Source organism: Microtus ochrogaster, chromosome 2 (assembly GCF_000317375.1).
Source record: "Microtus ochrogaster isolate Prairie Vole_2 chromosome 2, MicOch1.0, whole genome shotgun sequence".
In the NCBI taxonomy this organism is placed as follows: Eukaryota; Metazoa; Chordata; class Mammalia; order Rodentia; family Cricetidae; genus Microtus; species Microtus ochrogaster.
The window spans coordinates 56,048,075-56,068,791 of NC_022010.1; the positions used below are offsets into that span (position 1 = coordinate 56,048,075).

The 20,717-nt window shown below is 39.2% G+C and overlaps 1 protein-coding gene across 2 annotated transcripts in view; it reads left to right on the forward strand.

Annotated features, from left to right (window-relative positions):
- The window catches only part of Btla (B and T lymphocyte associated), a 25,785-nt gene that overhangs the window by 2,394 nt on the left and 2,674 nt on the right, over positions 1-20,717 (forward strand). The window contains exons 2-5 of one of the 2 annotated variants that reach the window (XM_005345023.2): positions 10,255-10,575; positions 13,690-13,725; positions 15,059-15,217; positions 18,209-18,252. In XM_005345023.2, the coding sequence (XP_005345080.1) occupies positions 10,255-10,575; positions 13,690-13,725; positions 15,059-15,217; positions 18,209-18,252 (560 nt within the window). The remainder of the gene's footprint in view (positions 1-10,254; positions 10,576-13,689; positions 13,726-15,058; positions 15,218-18,208; positions 18,253-20,717) is intronic. The other variant, XM_005345024.2, reaches the window with a different exon arrangement.

Genomic DNA, 20,717 nt, shown 5'->3' on the forward strand with positions numbered 1-20,717 from the left:
TACCTCCAAAAGAAGTAAAAAATAATCTTTGGTAAACTGTATTATTCTGGACAAAACTGATGGCAGTTCCAGCTCATAAAACTATACTAATGACAGAAAGAGCCTTTATATCTCGAAGAATTCCATGACTTTCAACAACTACTGAGTGAAGTAGTGTGTTCTCAAATGAATCAAGGACCAGTTAACATTTCCCCCAGTTATAGTAATGTAAAATGATGAAGAGCTGTGCTTTTTGTGTTTCTCAAAAAGAGAAAAAATAGAGGAACTCTCCCCAGTTTCAATAACATCATTTCTCTCCTGATGGAAATAGAGCATAAACACCTGTGTCACATGAGGCTAGGAAGTTCAGAGACTGCTCCATTTTTGAGGGCCCGAACTACTCATTCAGTTGAGACTCAACTGAGGACTTCAACTTGTGTGTGTGCGTGTGTGTGCATGTGTGTGCGCGTGCATGTGCATGGGCGTTGGGTGTGTGTGTGTGTGTATGTGCGTGCACGCGCATGTGTGTATGTGTGTTTAATCTGGAATAAAGGTGGTACAAAATCTTTGATTAATCATTGATTATTGTAATAGAAATATTCATAAGAAGGCCCAGTAAAGGGATAACATGTACAGCCTGGCTACAGTGAGAACACAGTGGCTAGAGTCTTGTTGCCTGCTTACCCTTGGCCTGTGTCTTCTTTCTCTTGAAGGTGAGCATTATGATGTTTCTGTGTAAAGCCACTTTTAAACTGGGTCAGAGCAGTCATGCTCCAAGTCAGTCTACTATCCCTTGACAATATAGCATTTCCTCACCTCACTATACAATGTTTTCAGTTTTATTTATGGTGTATGTATGGATGTATTTGCATCTGCATGTTGTGCGTGCCTATAGAGTCCAGAAAAAGGCATTGGATCCTGGGGATCTTCAGGTACAGTGGTTATGAGCTTCCTGAGATGGATGCTGGGACTTGAACTTGGGACCTCTGGAAGAACATCAAGTGCTCTTATCTGCTGAGTTATTTCTCCAGTCCCTCTCTGTCTCATCTTCATGATTCCAGTATTCCTGTTGAAATGTTCACATGAAATACTGGAAGCAGAGCTGCATCTTCCCCCAAATTCCAAACACCTTTTGTGTATCAAAAGGTATCAAGATACTTATGCAAATACCTAGAAATACTTTCCTATGCTTCAGGATTTCCTGGATTGAGCAGAATCAGATTAAGTTATGTGCTGATTGCCTCCTTAAATTGACTCACTAGCATCTTAGGGCTCTTTAAGTTCCTGTTACTTCCTTTACCACACTATAGAATTGTCCTCTATTGTATTACTGAAGTTGAAACTATTGCCAAACCTCCACGGGACTTTCCTACTTAACTTCCATTACCTGGATGCTTTGCTGTAACTTGGAGTTTGAACTTGCTGAAAAAAAAATGTTGAAAAATATTTGTAATCAGGTTCATAAAATGTGATTGACTTTTTGCTTGCTTTCTTCAACAATCTCTGTTGTGCAGTGGTTAAGGATGGGTGTCTAAAAATAGCTTTGTCAGTAGACCATGGCTGTTATTGGTTATGAGCAGCAGCTCTAGTCCTCAATCACGTGTTTCATTGAGGTGTTATGCCGACTAAGTGCCATTTTTTTCTGGACAAATACCCAGAATGTTGAAGAGCATAAAATACTGTGTCAATTTAGTTAAGAGTGATTATTTGTTATTGTTTTTTTAATTTCAAACTTTAATTAGCTTTATTGTTTTCTTAAGTGGTTGGGAAGTGCTATTTCCTTCCAGGCTAGCTCCAGGCCATCTGTTACCATCTTTAGTCGTAATGAGTGCTAATACGCTTATCTTTGGCGAGTTACTCAGCTTCTCTCACAGTGTCAGTAAGGGGAAGCATTTGTGATTTGTAATTCATTTTTCTCAAGTTCTCAGTTCTCTTACCTTGAAATTACATAATATCGTATCCCTGTCTTATTGCTCTTGCACTTATGGTTTATGTGTTCATCCCATGATAGGAGTGTCTCATGTGCTTGTGTTTGTGTAATGTAGGGATGTCATTCTTTGCATCCTCAGAGTCTGACAAGACATCCCTGTTAAACATGGATCAGGGAAATGTCTGAAGGACCAGGTAGGACAGTCACAAACAAAACCAAGTTTATCTGGTAGGTCTCTCTAATACCTTTTCCTCTTCCCTAACTGCCACGCTCATCCAACAAACAGCCTGGAATTCACACCTATCACAAATAGTCCATAGTTCAGAAAACATTGTCAGGAGAATCATTCAAATTTTAGCTGGGTGGTCATGGCTTGTTTCATTTCCTTCTGTAATATTAGAAAAGGAAATGAACTCTGGGGAGCAATTGGCAGTTTTGTTTTCTTTTCCCACAAACCATGTTTTCCACAGGTCAACCATGTCTGGAGCTTGAGAGGCACAGAAGTTCAGTGTGCTATTTCCGCAGACTGTATTAGGGAAGTGAGGAAATATATTGCAGGGAAGTGAAAGTGGACTTCACTGTACCTTTCTTACTTAACAAAGTCTTACTGAGCACCACAAGGAAACACCTTTCCCTGACATTTGTAAAACACAAACTGGTTTCTGATAGAAGGAGAGGAACTCACCAAATACTACTGTCAATGGCTTCTCTTCCTGAAAGAGATCTATGGACCTGGCATCTCTGGAAGATGAGGCCCACTTATACCAGGTGGTCAGGTTCCCCCTGACCAAAAGCACCTGTAACTTGTCACCATGAATCTTTCTTATCTGGAGTCACCAAAAGCTTTCTGTTGTCCACTGGAAATATTTATATATTATCGTCCAATCTAACTAAGAGTCATTCATCATTGGCACATAGGATGGACAAGGCTCCATGAAGTGGCATGCATGTGAACCCTGAGCTGTGGAGGAAAGGCAATGACCAACAGGTGACATGAGATGACACTTGCCACCTGGTAGACTTACAATGAAGTACCAAGAGCCACCTTGGAAAGAGAGCCAAAGCTCTTTAGTTTGTAGCTGTGGCAAGCCTTGCTGGTCAGTCTTATTCCATAGCATTTCTATTTATATGAAAGAATTACATCTTTATACAACATTCAATTTTCAATCTCTCTATTTGTTTGCCTGGCACAGACCCACTCATTACAGACCACTGTTAATCCCTTGAAAAGTGAAGTTCACTTTTCAGAACAGAGGTACTTGAGAAGACCTTTGAATTTTTGTTTTGGCTGCAAGAATTATAGTTTTTATGACTTGACAATTACTCAATTTATATGTCAGTTTTGTAAATCCATTCTAATATAAAAATTGTAACACTTGGCATTTATTGTTGTTGAAATATAATCTAAGTGTAGTGCCAAGAACTTTTCCTACATATTCCCACTCACAATAAATTTTTGGATAACAGCCTATGCCTTGGAGTGAGCAGTGTTCCTGGGTTTAAATTCTAGTCCTGAGTCTGTCTTCCAATAGCTGGTGACCTATGATAAATGGCTTATTTGTTCTAGAATTTAGTTTATTCAGCTTAAATGCAAAAATAATGCTAGGGATTACCTCACAATCATTATGGTGATGGACTGAAGCAACACTTTGAGTGATTCCTTAATTAGGACAGTTCAACTTATAAATTATCAAAATTTTACAATGATTTGTAAGTGATATGAAAACAGTAGAGAATACACTTCAAAATTTGAATGTTGATATTTTCTATGGCTAGTAATATGTGTTGTGATTGTTTTTTGTAGTGCTGGCTATATCCCTACTCAGCTATGCAATCACTAAGGTGAACAGCCAATATCATCCAGTATACCATGTTGCCAACATTTCTGGTTAAGTGTATTCTAAACTTACATGAAGTGCCAAAAGTTCACTATGAAAGAGACTTTATGTTAGTTTATTTGGGCTAACTGCAGGCTAATTTATTCTGAATAAGTTTAAGGAAGGCTAGGTCCAGATATGGTGCTTGGTAGACTGAGTTTACTAGATAAATTTTGGCTTACAATAATGTTAAATCATGATGGGTATATCAGGACATAAGTACCATAAGGAGTACTTCCATATATGATGCCCAACAGTACTTAGTATGTAGTAAGAACCTGAGAATTGTTTGTCATCTTTCCTTTTGCCTGTTTTTGCCCTGGATCTGGGAAGGGTATGTGCACACTGATAAGGAAGGGTTAGTGCACTGTGTAACTAGTGATGAATGAGTAGAGAAAGTTCTGGAAATATTGCCAAACATAGCTTAAACTGCTGCCTGGATGACCTCTCAGGTCTCTGCTTGCCCTACTTTAAGTATTTCTAGGAAAGGAAATACCACAGGAACCGTTGAGTATTTAAAGACAAGTGGTATTGTAATGGATGCGATTATCCTATACAACTAAATTTAAGAGATAGTCTTTAAATTCTTTCCCAAAATGACATGTCAAAGTAACTATTGTACACTCTAGCCCTAGAAGAAACTATGTTCTTAAAAAAACCATATGAAATCAAATTTAGATGTTTCACATATGATTATAGAGATGTTGATGACTTAAGAGGAAAAATAACAGATGATTATAAAATTTCTTCCAATTTTCTTATTTCATAGTCTCTGCTGTGTTTTAAGTGATGTATGAATTCATGCCATGTATGCGCTTCCCATGGAATGAATTCGTTCCTGGTCAATTTCACAGCAGCCTCAGATTTTATTATATGCTTTATCTCTGAGACCAAGACACAGGGTTTTCCTTCAACAGTGATTCTTTTCCAATTACAGCTCAGATTTTAACTTAGATGTCTATGTATTGCTGTCGTTCATACTGCTCTATACGTCCCCCAGAATCTCTGGGAATATCTTAGTTATGGAATAGGTTCACTTACCATGAAGTAATACATTTATCCAAAACTCCAAACCATGAAATGAGCGGTTTCTGAGTGGAGTGCAAATCCCTCACTACAGTTTCATGTTACCGCAGTTCTGATTTTGTGGCTGTGGCAACTAGCTTAGGGCGGGAAATACAATACTGTGCCTTTCTGATGTGGTGCCTGTGACTTTCTCAAGTGTCTGGGCTGATGTCATAGGCTGGTTAGTGTGAAATTACAAGGGTGTGCATGGGTTAGGTGGAGGCCACTACTTTAAAGGATTTTTACATCCCTGTTTTGAGTAAAGATGTATATCTTTCTTTGCTTCAGTGAGTGTAATATCCCCCCACCCTTCTGTTTTAAAGAAAGCAGAATATAGTATCAAATATTATCTAGAGACCTTTTCTCCTGACTGTAAATATACCATTAATATTAATTATTAATACTCCATTGGTGATAACTTTTTTCTAAAATAGTTTACATTTCTATGCTCATCTCAGATATTACAACTCAAATTAATCCAATCTTCTTTTTTTCACTAATTTCACTTGGTAGCTTTAACTTAGATGTCTTAGATTTTTGAAATTTCTATAAATTGTAAGAATTTTTCAATGGAGGCTTGATGGTTGTCGGTTGGAATTTGCTTTAAAATAATAGTTATAATCAAGGCAAGGCAGTTGAAATAATTAAAGAATAGCATAAGGCCTGTTAAGGATTGGAGATGGCATCGTGAGAACAAGACCACTGAGTTTCCCTAGAGGTGGGGTTGGGTTACATCCCTCTTCTTTCATGAAACCTTTCTTGACCAACTCAACCAGAAAAACTCTCAAGGATCTGAAAGGTAGGAGCTTATGTCATATCTAAGATAAAAGTTCTCACACTCCTAATGATGATAGGCACTGGGCTGTCTATACCCTTAGATTATGGACAACAAGAAGGCGCAGTATCCATACTATCTATTGCTGATTATCACCATGTATGAGAAGTTCTGAACAATGTCCATGGTAAGACATTTCCCATGAGAGTATTCTTGGTTTAAGTTCTAACTAATTGATATGTTACCACTGAGTTTTGATAATATGTTTGTAATTTGTAAATTAACATGTTTGTAATATTTATCCTCAGCAGAAATTTCACTTGACCATGAAAGTTAACTCAGAACTGCCTAGCTGTAGAACTGGCCCTGATCACATATGAATTCAATTCGTTGTGCCTATTTTTTTTTTTTTTTGATTTTCGAGACAGGGTTTCTCCGTAGCTTTTGGTTCCTGTTCTGGAACTAGCTCTTCTAGACCAGGCTGGCCTCGAACTCACAGAGATCCGCCTGCCTCAGCTTCCTGAGTGCTAGGATTAAAGGCGTGCGCCACCACCGCCCTGCTCCTTGTGCCTATTTTAAGCATGAAATATACTCAGGAACAATAGAGTTTGATACTGGCCAGTATCCCCCATTCGTTGTGATAGTAAATATTACTACAACATTTTATTTTATTTTATTTTATTTATCTGGTCATTTCATTGATTGTTTCCTTTTGTGATTTCAGAATAGATATTTTTCATATGGAGATAGCAGTTGTTCAAAATAATAAAAACCAGTGTTCTCATTGGTTAGACAGTACCTGGTTATCTATTTGTGTGTACAGTTCATATAGAATATAACACATGAGTAGTTTTTGGAAGAATTTTTTACAGGCTCCTCCACTTCTGGTGGCTCACAAAGACATGTCATATGAAATCCTGGTGGTGATGGATATATATTTTGTCTTACTATATGTGATTTTATTATTCTTCATTGAAAATTCCATATAAGATATGAATGTTTGAGACAAGCTCCAGGAAAAATAATACCAAGGACAAAGTGACTGGGAGTTGGCAGATAAGTCAAAGCTAAAACCAACTGTGATTATCCCCTCATCAGAGAATGTTTGCTTGAGAAGACAAACCAGTCAAGGGTAGCTGTGTGCATCGTGCATGTCACATAATTGACTGGCACATGTCGTGGCAAACAGAAAGGAATTATCAACATGCTTGCCAGATAGAAAATTAGAACTGTGACATCTGACTCAATGGATAATTCTTGACCTCCTACAGGCTTTGAGCTTAAGAAAAAAAAAATCTTGCCTAATTTGCACCCAGACTGATTATTCCTGATTTCTAATGCTGTAAAAGCATTCATCTTCTATTTATTCTAATATTTGAGAAAAATTATATGCCAGCTAATGTGATTGTCAATCAACTTTATCCTGCTCAGAAAAATACTCAGAAGCCACAATAATGTTTCTGTCATTGCATTCCAAATCAGTGACACAGTCGGGGCTAATCACAAGCTCCTTTCTGCATGTGTTTTGTGTGCTCCTCTCAAGTGTATAGACACAGAATGCTAAAGATAGACTGTGCTATTAACATGAAGTAACAGTTCTCTGGCTGAATGAAAGGCTTATACATTGCAGCAGGGACAGACTTTATAGACTAGGACGAGTTTCCCAGTCATACATTGAGGGAAATGAAGGTGTGTGTGTGTGTGTGTGTGTGTGTGTGTGTGTGTGTGTGTGAGCCCGCATGCACATGTGTGTGCATGCACACCCTTGTGTGTCTGTTTTGAGAACTGACACATAAGAACTTTCCTATTTTTATAGTCGATGTCTATCTCAGTTTGAAGAAATTGAGGGTCGCTGAGACTGTTCCAATGGCTATGTTGAATAAATACTTCCATTTTTCACTTGTTCCATGCTTTTTATATGTCTACCCATATATATGTCTACTTCATATTTTTTTCTTTGGGGACAGGAAAATTTTAATATTTCCCAACAGTGCTCATCCTATTTATTCTGGAATAACCAATGACCTTTTTCATGTCCAGAAAGCCATGATGCAGTTGTGTATCAGCTCCCTGAATCTGCTGTGAGATGATCGAGAAGACCATTGAGAAGCCTTTGTTTTCCCGTTCCACCAGACTTCAGTACCTCAACAGTCTCTACTTTGATGGCCAAGGGCTTTTAATCCGCTGAAGGGCAGCTCAGCTTCTAGGAAAGCATGTCAGCACCCCAGGCCAAGTACTTTGTGTCTATGTACAGCATGTTCATTTCCCATGTGAAGGCAAATTCCACAAAGACAGACCTCATTTCTAATTCCTATTCCCTCTAAGAAAGAGTACACGGGACTCCTCCTAACCTTGCTTTCAAGCTTGGCTACATTTGAGGCGAAAAAGAGTAGTACATAATATATTTATTTGGAAAAAGTCACCATTATTACATAATTGTCCCTTCAATCAAAAGTAAGCTCATTGGGGACGACAGGTCTTTGACCACAACCACCTTGCTGTTCACAAGTACTCAAGAAAATCAAAAAGGGAAATGAGGAGGCTGAGGTCTCTTAACTTGGGAGAGGAACGGACTTTGGAGACAAGGTTTCACTTGGCCTTTCCACCTTTGGTTTCCTTGCTTTTTGCTGCAAATCTGACCACATCAGGTACTGTTTTGTTAGGCACTTCCTTTTGTGTCAGTGACCTTATCCTTTCTCTTCAAGCTTTTGAAAACCTCATCCTTAGAACTTTTATTTTGTTTTGCTTACAAGTTTACGCTAAAAAAATATTGAAGCAACTGAACCATGACTTCTTAAAGTGAAGTTGTCTGAGAATCCAATATTGTCACAAATAAATTGGAGATGCTGAAAGTTCTCTGCAGGTCCCTAGACTCTACCTGATGCCCGAGAATTCCATGAAATTTCAATTGTTCTAAGCAAGAGTTGATGAGATCAGGGTGAAAGTTACAGTAAGAAATTTATTGTTATGAAATAGTTAAAATAAGATCCTATGCATTCTTCATCTTTAAAAAAAGCTTTGACTATAATCTCATTTAGGCATCTTTATAGCCTGTGATTCTATAAATCTATTTAGAAAAGTACTTGAACATGAAAGTTAGTGAGGAGGTACAGTACGCTTAATGCCATGAAATAGAATAGTTCAAAAGTAAGAGTCCGGCAAAGTGGCACATGTCTTTAAAGCCAGCCCTGGGAAAGCAGAGGCAGATGGATCTTTGTGAGTCTAAGGCCAGCCTGGTTTAAAGAGTGGTTTCCAGGACAGCAAGGGCTACATAGTAAGACTCTGTCTTAAAAACTCAAACCAAAGAGCAATCAGGGTTCCCTGCCCTGTGGGAAGTCCAAGGAACCCCCACTTCCATACAGGTCTAGTAAGTTGAGCATTGCTCTTTGGGCTGAGGAGGGAGGGGACTTGATTGGGGGACGGGGAGGGAAATGGGAGGCGGTGGCGGGGAAGAGACAGAAATCTTTAATAAATAAATAATAAATAAATAAATAAATTAATTAATTAAAAAAAAGAAAAAGAAAAAAAACTCAAACCAAAACAACAAAGCAGCATAACAACAAGGAACGATTCGTGAGGGTGGAGGAAAAAGAACTTGAAATACTTTAAGACCCTGTGTTTAGCCTCCTTTTAATGTAAAAAGAAAAAGAAGGAAAGTGCCACAAAGTGCATAACAAAGGAACTTTTTGTCTGTTTGCTTATTTTGTTTTACCAGCTTAGGGAATCCCATCTAGTAATTTCAAGATGTGGCAGACATAGCCACATATTTCGTAATATGGAAATGAATCCCAAAGGCTTCTAAAGTTGTCATGATCATGAAGATCATGGTCCCTTCCCAAAAGGAACAACACAGCCTTTCAGTTATGAATGAACACATACACATGACTGTTTCCTGAGCTTGTGATTTTGAAGCCAGTCTCTGTTTCTAAACACCCATGCTGGTTGAATATTTTGTGGACCAAATTGCACATGTATTTGTTTCAAGAAAGGGATGTAATTAAACAGATTTAAGTTTTATGATTTTTTTGTGTTATTAAAATAATACAATTATAGGTTAATTAGCAAATGGTATTAGAAAATGTGATTTCTGGCTGAGAAGTAATACAAACAAAACAATGGTACATGGTAAAGACCTCATTATGACTTTAAAGTCTCAATTTTCCTAATTATTAGCATATAACCATGAACAAGTTCTTTAGTATTTCAACCTCATCTGTAAAACTGAACTCATAATATTATTTTTTTGGGGAGAATGAAACTAATTAACTAATTGTTTGTATGTTTGTTTTTTGAGACAGGGTTTCTCTGTGTAGCCCTGGCTGTCCTGGAACTTGCTCTGTAGACCAGGCTGGCCTCGAACTCAGAGATCTGCCTTTCTCTGTCTCCAGAGTGCTGGGATTAAATGTGTGAGCCTCCAGCACTTAGTGAAGCAATTTATTTTTAAAGCAAATATTGATTATGTGTATCTATGCACCACACTGAACTAGCAGAGATAAAGTACTGAAAAAATAGTATTGAGGGAAAATTATGGAATTCTGTTTGAGAAATCTTTGGTGGAAATAATTGCTGTGGTATCTATGATTCTTCGAGAAGATCATACTCATTCCAGTTTTCCTTTTGTGTTTTAGGTGAAAAGCCATGTCAAGTACAAGTTATCGTTCCCAGGCATTCAGAACAAGCCACAGTGGGAGAGTTCTTTAAAATGGAATGTCCTGTGACATATTGTGCTCAGAGACCTAATGTGACTTGGTGCAAGTACAGTGGAGGAAACTGTTTACCTCTTGAGATTGGACCTCAGCAACATACTGGTTGGGAAGACAAGGACGGTGGTTCAGTTTTTACTCTCCATTTTGAACCAGTTTATCTCAGTGACGATGGATCGTATAGTTGTTCTGTAAACTTTAATTCTGAGATTATTAATAGCAACATAATATGCCTCCATGTGACAGGTGAGTGCTCTATCCCCAGACCATCTACAGCTTTTCCATCCTGTTACTGTGAAAGAGGCAATCCCGACTTTCAGACATTGTGGTTAAAGTTGGAACATTTGTATCAGATTCACAGTCTACCTCCTCTTCCAGGCTGACAGTAAAGTGGACATAAAGTATTTGTGTAGGGGGAGAGAAGGGTTGGGTCAAGAGCAGTAGAGGAAAAATAAAAATAATAGAAGTTACTGGTCTTTTTGAGATGGGGTCTGGCTTCCCGGGCGCTCTCTTTGTAGGCCAGGCTGTCACAGAACTCACAGAGATCCACCTGCCTCTGCCTCCCTCATGCTTGGGTTAAAGGTATGTGCTGCCACAGCAGGACATTTACTGACTGTTCTTGTCGTTAGAGATTAAAACATTTATTTGACAGGTTAAGAAATGATCACAATGATATCATTTTCTTTTTTCGTCATTGTTTTTTCTGTTTTTTGTTGATTAGAATTTGCAGAAGTTATGCTCACATAAGCAGCAGATTTGGAGCATGAATAAACAAAGAAATTAAGATGTAAAAATACCCGATTATCATCATCTTGGAGGACTCACTATTATAATAATGACACACCCCAAGATTGAACATCATCTCCAACAAATCAAACTTAATTCTAAAATTCACATCATATTGTGTAACAGACCCTGCGCAGCCAAAATAATCTGCATAAAGAAAGATTTCTCTATTCCAAATTTCATTATTGAAATATAGCTACTTAAATACTGTGGTGAGATCAGTATAATAGAGTTGAGAGTGTAGAATAAAATTCTGTCTATGATCAATTGACTTTTTCTATTATTTTTATTTTCTGTGAATGAGTGTTTTAGCCTGCAAGTATGTCTGTGTCCCACATACATGGCTGGTGCCTCTGGGACTGGAATTACACTTGGTTTACCATGTGAATGCTGGGAATTGGACCTGGGCCCTCTCGAAGAGCAGCCAATGCTCTCAACATCTGTGTCATCTCTATATGCTCTCAATTTCCTTTCAGATTTTTTTTTTGTTGTTGTTATTTTTGTTATGTTTTGTTTTGTTTTTTGAAACTGTGTTTCAGTGTGTAGTCTTTCCCGGCCTGAAACTCGCTGTGTAGACTAGGATGTGCTGGCGCTCAGAGATCCTCCTGCCCTGTTCTCCAAATACTGGGCTTAAAGGTATGAGTCACCTTGCCCAAGACCCTCAACTGATTTAAATATAGGAAATTAACCTACAAAACTACTTTTACATCAAACCATATATCTGCATAAAAAAACTAAGTCTTGATCTTGCATTTTATAATCATTTCCTAGATATTACAAAAGCATAAAACAACAGCAAAAGCAGATAGAAAAGACTGTCACAATTCAATACATTTCTGCATCAAAGATCATTATACTGAGTGCAAAGGCACCTCACAGAACATGAGAAAGTGTTTGCGAATTGCATGCTTCATGCGAGACTATTGCCCAGACTACGTAATGACTCTCCAGAGCTTTCTACCTACCTTCTTGGATCACTTCAGGAAGGAACTTTTCTAAGCTGAACAACACTACTTTCCATTGCCCCACCTTTGTGTGTGCGCGTGTGCATATATGTGTCTGCACAAGTGTGTATGTGGAAGGCAGAGGGTGACATTTAGTGTCTTCCTCAATTTCTCTCTACCTTATTTTTTGAGACAAGGTTTCTCGGTGAACTCTGGACTCGATGGAATTGTTAGGCTGGCTAGTCAGTGAGAAACTGAGATGCTCCTGTTGCCGCCTTAGCACTGGATTGGAGACAGGAGCTGTCATCTTCTACCTCGTATGTGGACACTGAAGATTTAGCAGAGGTCCTCAAGCACATACACGTGATCCATCTTCCCAGGTCCAGCCTTCTCTCATCTCCATCATCATCGTTGCTATGCCATTCCCATCTATTTCAGAATATCCACTTTTATACTATCACAATTATCCTTTTCCTTTGTAAGGTCTACGTCCCTCATTCATCACACATCTCCCTTCCCTGTGCAGTATATAATAATATGTCCAGTTTCATCAAAACTTATAGTACCTTACAAATAGAAATCATATCTTGCTTTTGGGGATTGTTACTCTCTTGTAGAGTTCAAATACATTTCTTTTTAGGATTAATTTAAATTTTAGCTAAATATATAGTCTTCTTTAGGGAAATGGGGATTACTGGGAAAGAGGAAAGATATTCCATTTATTTTTGAACCCAAGAGTACTCAGGGAACTGCCTTTGAAATGTGGAAAGAAATATGTTCTGGAACTGCTTATAATTAGTAAAATTTGGAAATACAATAAAAGTATTTTGATCGTTCCCCCTTGAAATATCTTTCTGGGAGGATACTGGGAATGCCCCCGTTTTTGCATATGATTCACCTTTGCTTTTTATGTTCATAATAGAAATTGGTTTGTGTAGAAACCAATGTGGACAGAAGGAGGCTTGGGTATTCTTGAGAAAGCATTTGTCTCCTAGAATGAGGAAAGGCACCTTGTGAAACAAAGCAGAGTACAAGGAGATTATCCTACAGAGCCAGGAACAGCCACCCCGATATATACATTGACTTATAGCTCTGTGCTTCTCAATTGTCCTAGGTCAGTTTCTGATTGGGGACATCGGAAAAATGCAGAGGTCATTATCTGTGCAGGAAGATGCATGTTGTGTGAGAATGCAGGAAGTGAGAGGCACAGTCTTTGTTTCAAAATGAACACCTAGGATCTCACGCAGAACTTCTTTATCCTGTGGTCATCCACAGTCTCAGGAGCACCTGGGGGTTGAATGTTTTATTATATCATAGGTTTCAGAGGTCACACATGGTCTTTGTGTCCTTATGCCTGAAGAACGAGGAGGAGAGAATCACAGAAGTCAGATGAAGGTTATACTGTGTTGACAGTAGTCTTTCTTTAGGCTTGAAAAGAACTCCTTTGCTTTGTATACCATGATCTCAGGGTGAAGTTCCATGAATTATGCATGCTGAACTTGGCCGGGATTACTGGATTCTCTGTTGTGGCAACATTGGAGTCCTTTCTAAATAACTCTGACCTTAGTTTGAGTACCACCTTTGTGTTTTATCAAGCCATTTTAATACTTAGTCTTATTTTCTGTTTCAGACAGGACTCAAAATTATTCAGAACACCATTCAATAAGTAAGTACGAAACCAATCAAAATTAGCAAGTTTGTTTGATGATCAGATAAATAATGGGAATAAGGTCTTCTTAATTGGGTTTGTTTGTATTAGATTATCTATTGTTTGCCATCAAACTGCCTCCCCATAGACAGCTGTGTTTGCTTCTTGGCTGCTTGCCCAACCTAAACAGCAGCTGCAGTACATTTGCCACCATTCTGTACCATTAAACTATATGATCACTGTATGTCCTCCTTAAATTACTCCTGATCGTTTGTAACCTCAAAGAAAGGATCTGGGGTCAGGGGGGATATCACACATACAGTTCAATACTTCTCTGCTTTTGACAAATTGTTAATAGTGACCCCAAAGAAACAGTGTATCTTACATCATATCCAAGAGTATACACACATAAAAAGCAAATCCACAAAATATGTAGACAGTGGAATTTTTGATTTCTGTGCTATGGGAATGGAGGGGTGTCCTGTGCAATGCAGGGGGTTTATCAAGCCCTGGACCTCTCCTTACTGGACGCAGATTCTCTCCCACATAGTAATATCAGAAGTGTCTCCTAAAACTACCACATGTTTCTGGGGGATGAGAAATTTTCTGGTTGAGAATCACTGCAGCAGTGGGCAGGCGGATCTCTGTGAGTTCGAGACCAGCCTGGTCTACATAGCTAGTTCCAGGACAGGCTCCAAAACCACAGAGAAACCCTGTCTCGAAAAGCAAAAAAAAAAAAAAAATGAATTCAGATATTTTCTAGTTTGTTTTATATTATTTAAAAAACACTATTTTTGATCCACTGAGCTGTGTCACAACTTATTTATAAGTTAAAAACCAACCTTGATCAAACAGGGATCGGTGAATGTTAACACAGGTCAGTCAGAATGAGCACTAGCTAGATGCTAAGCAAAGCATATTTGGTAAAAATAAAAACATTTGTTGTTTGGAGGTTAATGATGACTTATAAGAGGGAGCAAATGTACAGCATCAGAAACTTGCTGGTGTGAGTCCCAATGCCATTCACGAGCTGTCGGTCTTTGGGCACTATTCAGAACATTCCTTTCAAGTTCTAAAGCTGTATTAAATGACTTCCATAACACTGAACTAAATATATAAATGAAAGGGCCTGGCGAAGTGGTTTGTGAGAACTGCCATAGGGATCTTTCTACAATAGCTCATCCAAGCAGAATGTGAGATGTTCACAAAAGTTAAAAATAGTAGTTGATGGTACTGGGACCACCAAAGGAGAAACAGAGAGCTTGGCCTGCTAGTTCCTTCATTCAAATTATGACAACGCAAAGAGGTACTGCCAACTCTAATGCTTCTAGGACTTCTTAACTGTTTTCAGCAGTGTCTAATATCCCAGGTGCCACCAATGCCTCAGGACCACCCACCATGGAAGAGAGGGGGAGCAGGACCTGGCTGCTTTACAGCTTGCTTCCCGTGGTGCCACTGCTTTTGCTGCTTGCCTGTTTCTGCCTGGTCTGTTTCCTGAAAAGGCACCAAGGTGGGTTGCAATTTCCCTCTGACCTCATGTGCCACACATTTGGGGTTTGTTTTCCAGGGCTGATGGATTTTTAGCTGGTTAGTATTTTCTTTCTGGGTAATGATTCCTGGGGAACTACTAGTTGCCACTGGAAAACTATATGCATGAATTTGGTCTTGGTCTAGGCATTGCAAGGCACACTCACCACAACCCTAGGCTAGCATTCTATACACATCAATCTTAGGTGTGAACAAAAAAGCATTCTCCTAAGCTTTAACCACATTGAAAGGCTAGTTGAAACAATCTCTTGAACCAACATGTTATTCCTTTTGAGCCATTTCCACAGCTATTACACATAATTCCAATGATACCCACCCTTACCTAAATAAAGTATCATTGTCCCCAGCAGGAATGTATTTGTGCTTTCTATTGCTATTATAAACACATGCTTGAATCCAGTTTTTACTCAGTAGCATTGCATTTGAGAACGTGGAGTTGCCTATAATGAGAGAGCTGTGGTATTTTGAAAAGGGTTGCTTTTTCCTTTTGAAACCGTGTCTTCATTGTCACCACTGAACAGTAAAACTCAACAAAAGAGACATGTTGATCTGGTGCATCTATAGTCTCTATTTCCTTGTTCTTTTCCATGTCCCCCCTTTCTATAATAGGAGCACAGTGTAGCTCTAAAGTGGGTAGGACAAAGCATCCCGTGTTTGACGCCACAAGAGAAAGCTTTGTCTGGGTGGAAGTGCTCCTGGATCCCAGAGCATTTTTGTAGTTCTCAGACATTCCACTGCAAACCCACCTCTGTATCTGTAACTACACAGCACAAGAAACTGGTCCCCATAAGTTCGTAAAAACATCATAATGCAAAATGCATTTAGTACAAATTCAAAAGTCCCCATAGTCTATCAAAGTCTCAACAATGTTTAGAAGTCCAAAACTCAAAGTTTCTTGTGAGATTCATGCAATCTCTTAACTATAATTCTCTGCGAAATCGAATTTAAAAACAAATCACTTGCAGCATGCAATGGCATGAGATATACATTACCATCCCCCAAAACAGGTAAGGAATCACAGAGAGGAAATACTGGATCAAAGCAAGACTGAAAACCCACTGGGCAAACTCCACACTCTGCATCTCCATGTCTGATGTTAAAATATTCTTCAGATCTCCAGCTCTGGTCAGCTTTGTTGACTGTAACACACTTTTTTCCTCTTGGGCGGCTGCTACTCTGTGTTAGCAGCTTTCCTCGGCAACTGTTGCATGACTCTGGCATCTCTAATGTCTTGGGTTCTCCTAGGCAGTCCGGGCTTCAACTTCACAGCTTCACACAAAAGCCTCGCTAGGCCTCCATTCAGGGATGCTCTTGACACATGTGTTGCCTCAATGGGTTTTTTAAGAAATTTTTTTTTGGTGCAGAGGCAAATTCTATAACCCATTTTGCCAAGTTTTGCTGTTTACTGGGACCAGAACATGAGACCCTCCCTCACCCCATTCAATTATATCACCACCAACTTTCATTTCTTCGCTGCCTTTGCTTCACTGTCCTGAAACTTGCTCTGTAGACCAGTTTGGCCTCAAAACCCAGAGATCTGCCAGCTTCTGCCTTTGCAGTTCTGGAATTAAAGGCGTGCACCACCACACCAATCTCTAAACAAGTTAACAAGTTGGAAATTTAGCTGTACAAAGGCAAAAGCAGCCATTTTCTTCATCAAAATATTACAAGAACAATCTCTAGGAAACATACTAAAATTCTCCTCTGTAACCTCTTGAAGGAGCCCTCCACAGTTCATCAATTCACAGTCAGCTCCACTGTCTTCCATGCTCCTAATAGTATGGTCCATTAGGCAGTCCTTAAAATATCCACTCTTTCCCTAACCCAAAGTACCAAAGTCCAAATACATCCAAAACAGAACATGGTCTGACCTATCATAGCAATACCCCAGTCCCTGGTACCAACTCCTGTCTTAGGGATTGTATTGCTGTGAAGAGACACCATGACCATGATAACTCTTATAAAGAAAATATTTAATTGTGGTGGCTCACTTTACAGTTTCAGAGGTTCAGTTCTTTATCATGCTAGGGAGCATGGTGGCATGCATGAAGATATATTATGGGAGTAGTGGCTGAGAGTCCTCTGTCTTGAAGGCAACAGGAAGTTGACTGAGACACTTGGCAGTATTCTAAGCATAGGAAACCTTAAAGCCCCCCCCCCCACACACACACAATGACACAGTTTCTCTAACAAGGCCACATGTACTCCAGCAAAGCCACACTTCCTAATAGTGTCGCTTCTGTGAGATTATGGGGCCAATTGCAATCAGACAGCCACAATACATATCTCATTGAGTCTATTAGTATTGTTCATATACATATATAGCTGTGGAGATTCCCTGGGGTATGAAAACCTATCAGAGACTACACCCCTAAAAGAACTGGCTCTTGCTCAGTTAGCACCCATCTTCTGTCATCAGACTGAAGGTTGCAGGGCTCCTGAACTGGAATTCTGGCTGACTTAATCTTACAAAGGTCTGTGGAAGAAATCAAGGATATTGTGAGTTACTTGATACAATGGCATAACCATGGCCAGAAAATAGTTTTCCTCAGTCTGCCTCAACCTCTGGCTTTCACAGTCTTTCTTCAATGTTACCTGAGCCTTGGAGGAGGAGTATGATATAGCTGTCTCATATATCACAGAGATGACAGCAGCACTTTTAACATTGAGTATACAATGATTCCCAACCGTCTGAAACTGTTCTTTACTGGATCCTTCTCCTTCCTCTTGGATGTGAAGACTGTTGTGTGATGTAAGGAGTGAGGGGAGGGAAGTGGGCATGTGCATCCTCACAGACTGAGATGTGTGTGGTACATGCTAACCAACATAGTTAGGAGGCAAAACTAACAATATAATTGCTGGCGTGCAATGGGGTGGGCATAATGGGATAGTTTGCTTTGCTTTCTTAACACTGTTTGATATCTTTTTTCTTTTCCTTTTCTCAATCTTTCAGGGAAAGGAAAGAATTCTGACTCAGCAGGAAAGGAAATTAACCTGGTATGTTTGAAGTATCTATTAAGACAAATACATTTTCTATTATATATATGTATTTTTTTCAGTAAGTTTATATGGCATTAACACACACACTCCAGATTTTTCACAGTGATGATTGCCTGCATAATACTTATATAATACAGAGCCCATATACAACTTGGTGTGGAGTGGGAGGGACTCACATGGTAGTCAACAACTGATGCAGAGTGGGAGCCAATTTTCAGTGTGGTCATTGTAAATAAACCCTCACCTACACTATTGCAAACTACCAAAATGAAATCCATTGGTGGGAAATCTATAAAAATTGAAAGGGAACAAGTTGGGAAGAGAAAGGCAATTGGGAGGATTGGGAAGGGGATAAAAGAGACCAATGGAGGCTGAATGTGAACAAAGCTATTGTGTGTGTATATACATGCATACATATATGTATATATATATAGTTACTATATGGCAATGAAACATAAAAATATAACAAAGCTGAAAAGTCCAAAGTTATGATTTTATTTCAAAATAGTCCTTCTAAGGCAGTGGTTCTTAACCTTCCTAATGCTGGGACCCTTTAAAACAGTTCTTCATGTTGCAGTGACCCCCAACCATAAACTTGTTTCCATTACTACTTCATAACTGTAATTTTACCAATGTTTTGAATCAGGACGTCAATAATTTTGGAGACAGAGGTCTGCCAAAGGGCTCATCACCTACAGAGTGAGAATCACTGTTCTAAGGGAATAAATGTGATTATATAGGAAAGTCCACTGAGTCATAATATACTTAAAAGGGTGAGGCTTTTGGAAAGTGAATTATAAATCAGCATGCTTATTTTAAAAGAGCCTTACAACAGCTAAGTGCAATAAGTATGTAAGGAGAGATGGCTAGCTCTGTCTAACACCCTTTATCGTCTCTGGCCATCGCATTGTATTGCACCTGCCTTGTGATATCCCCTGCCTTCATAGAGTGTCACAGGAGAACTTCAGGGGCAAAGAACCATGCTCGTGCTAACAGAGTTTTCTATGAAAATGAGCCATTCCGGTGAAGAGAGCCAAGTCAACCAAGCTGATAGCCTACTAAAGACTGGAAAGGATAGCAGGGACCTTGGTAGACATACAGAGAATTCACAGTTCTTTATCCATTCACTTGACAATCGTCCGTGTCCCACATGTAGGCTCACTTTGTGTGGGGGCATCTCCATCCTAGCCAACCCACGCTCAACTCTTTCAGACCTCCAGCCATAGTGCTATTTCCAAGCGTGCTCACCTCATAGGAAAATTGTAGCGGATCGGCAGTTACTGCCTCATTTGTCAAGTTAGGAGGAAGCATATTTTTAGAGCAGAGCTTTCCCCAGCAGATATAAGAGAAATCCTTCTGCAAATGTCACAGTGAGACGTTCCAAGCACCATAGGAATATGAATAGTCAAAAGATCAAGAACCGGAGAACTTTTAGGGAGAGCATAACTTGACTGACAAAATAGAGATTTTAAAAAGTCAGAATAGAGCCCGGGAAAATGGTCAGGTGGGTATAGCACTCTGCAAGCTTGAGAAATGGGTTTGGATCTCCAGCACTTACGTCAAATCTGGGTGTGGTCGCATACAGTTTGAAACCAAGTGGTGGGGAGGATGTGAAAACAGGTTGAATTGGGTTCATTGGCCACCCAGCCTAGTTGAAAGCCTAGTTGAAGTAGAGCTTCAGTGAGAACACTTTTCTCAATAAGTAAGGTAGATGGGAATAGAGGAAGAAACCTGAAATTGACCTCTGACCTCTACATGCACTTACGTGGGTGAGTGCACTTTACCTACAAACATACAGACCCACCCCACCCCTCCCATGGCTGAAATTATTAACACATGGCCTTAATATTAACACATCACCATTTTTACCATTCGCACTTTTTGTATAGTCAGGAGCAGCTAACAATAACTGAAAAGAGGTAGAAAATAACAGGATTCATTTTAGTTTCCACAACCCCCCTCACCTATCTCACACCATTTAGGTCTCTGGTACTATTTGAAAGTATGACAATTTTCTTATGATAGAAATAGCAACTAGAATAATATTTTAGAATTTAATAGAAACTTTATTCTTTCAAAATTGGCTTTCATTTTCCAATTTAGTTCTCCGATCATAATGTGTCTTAGATAACCCATGATGCTTGCTGTTCCTGCTCTTCTCAGGAGGTCTCAGGTCTTTCTGCCTTGGGCTTAATCTTTTGATGTTCTATGCTCCACATGCCGATGTGTTATGGACTGCCTAAAGTTTTTATGGGATTAGTTTTCTTTTCCATGAATTGGACTGTGATTTTTTTCCATTGAAAGATCATTGTGTATATGTGTGTGACCTCAAATGGCCCATAATACAGCATAAAACAATTGCTTGGGAAAAGCATAGTGAACTTCAAATGTTTGGCCTTAGGGGCTCAGTGGTAAATGCCTGCCTAACATTCATAAGGACCTGGTCATAAACAAACAAACAA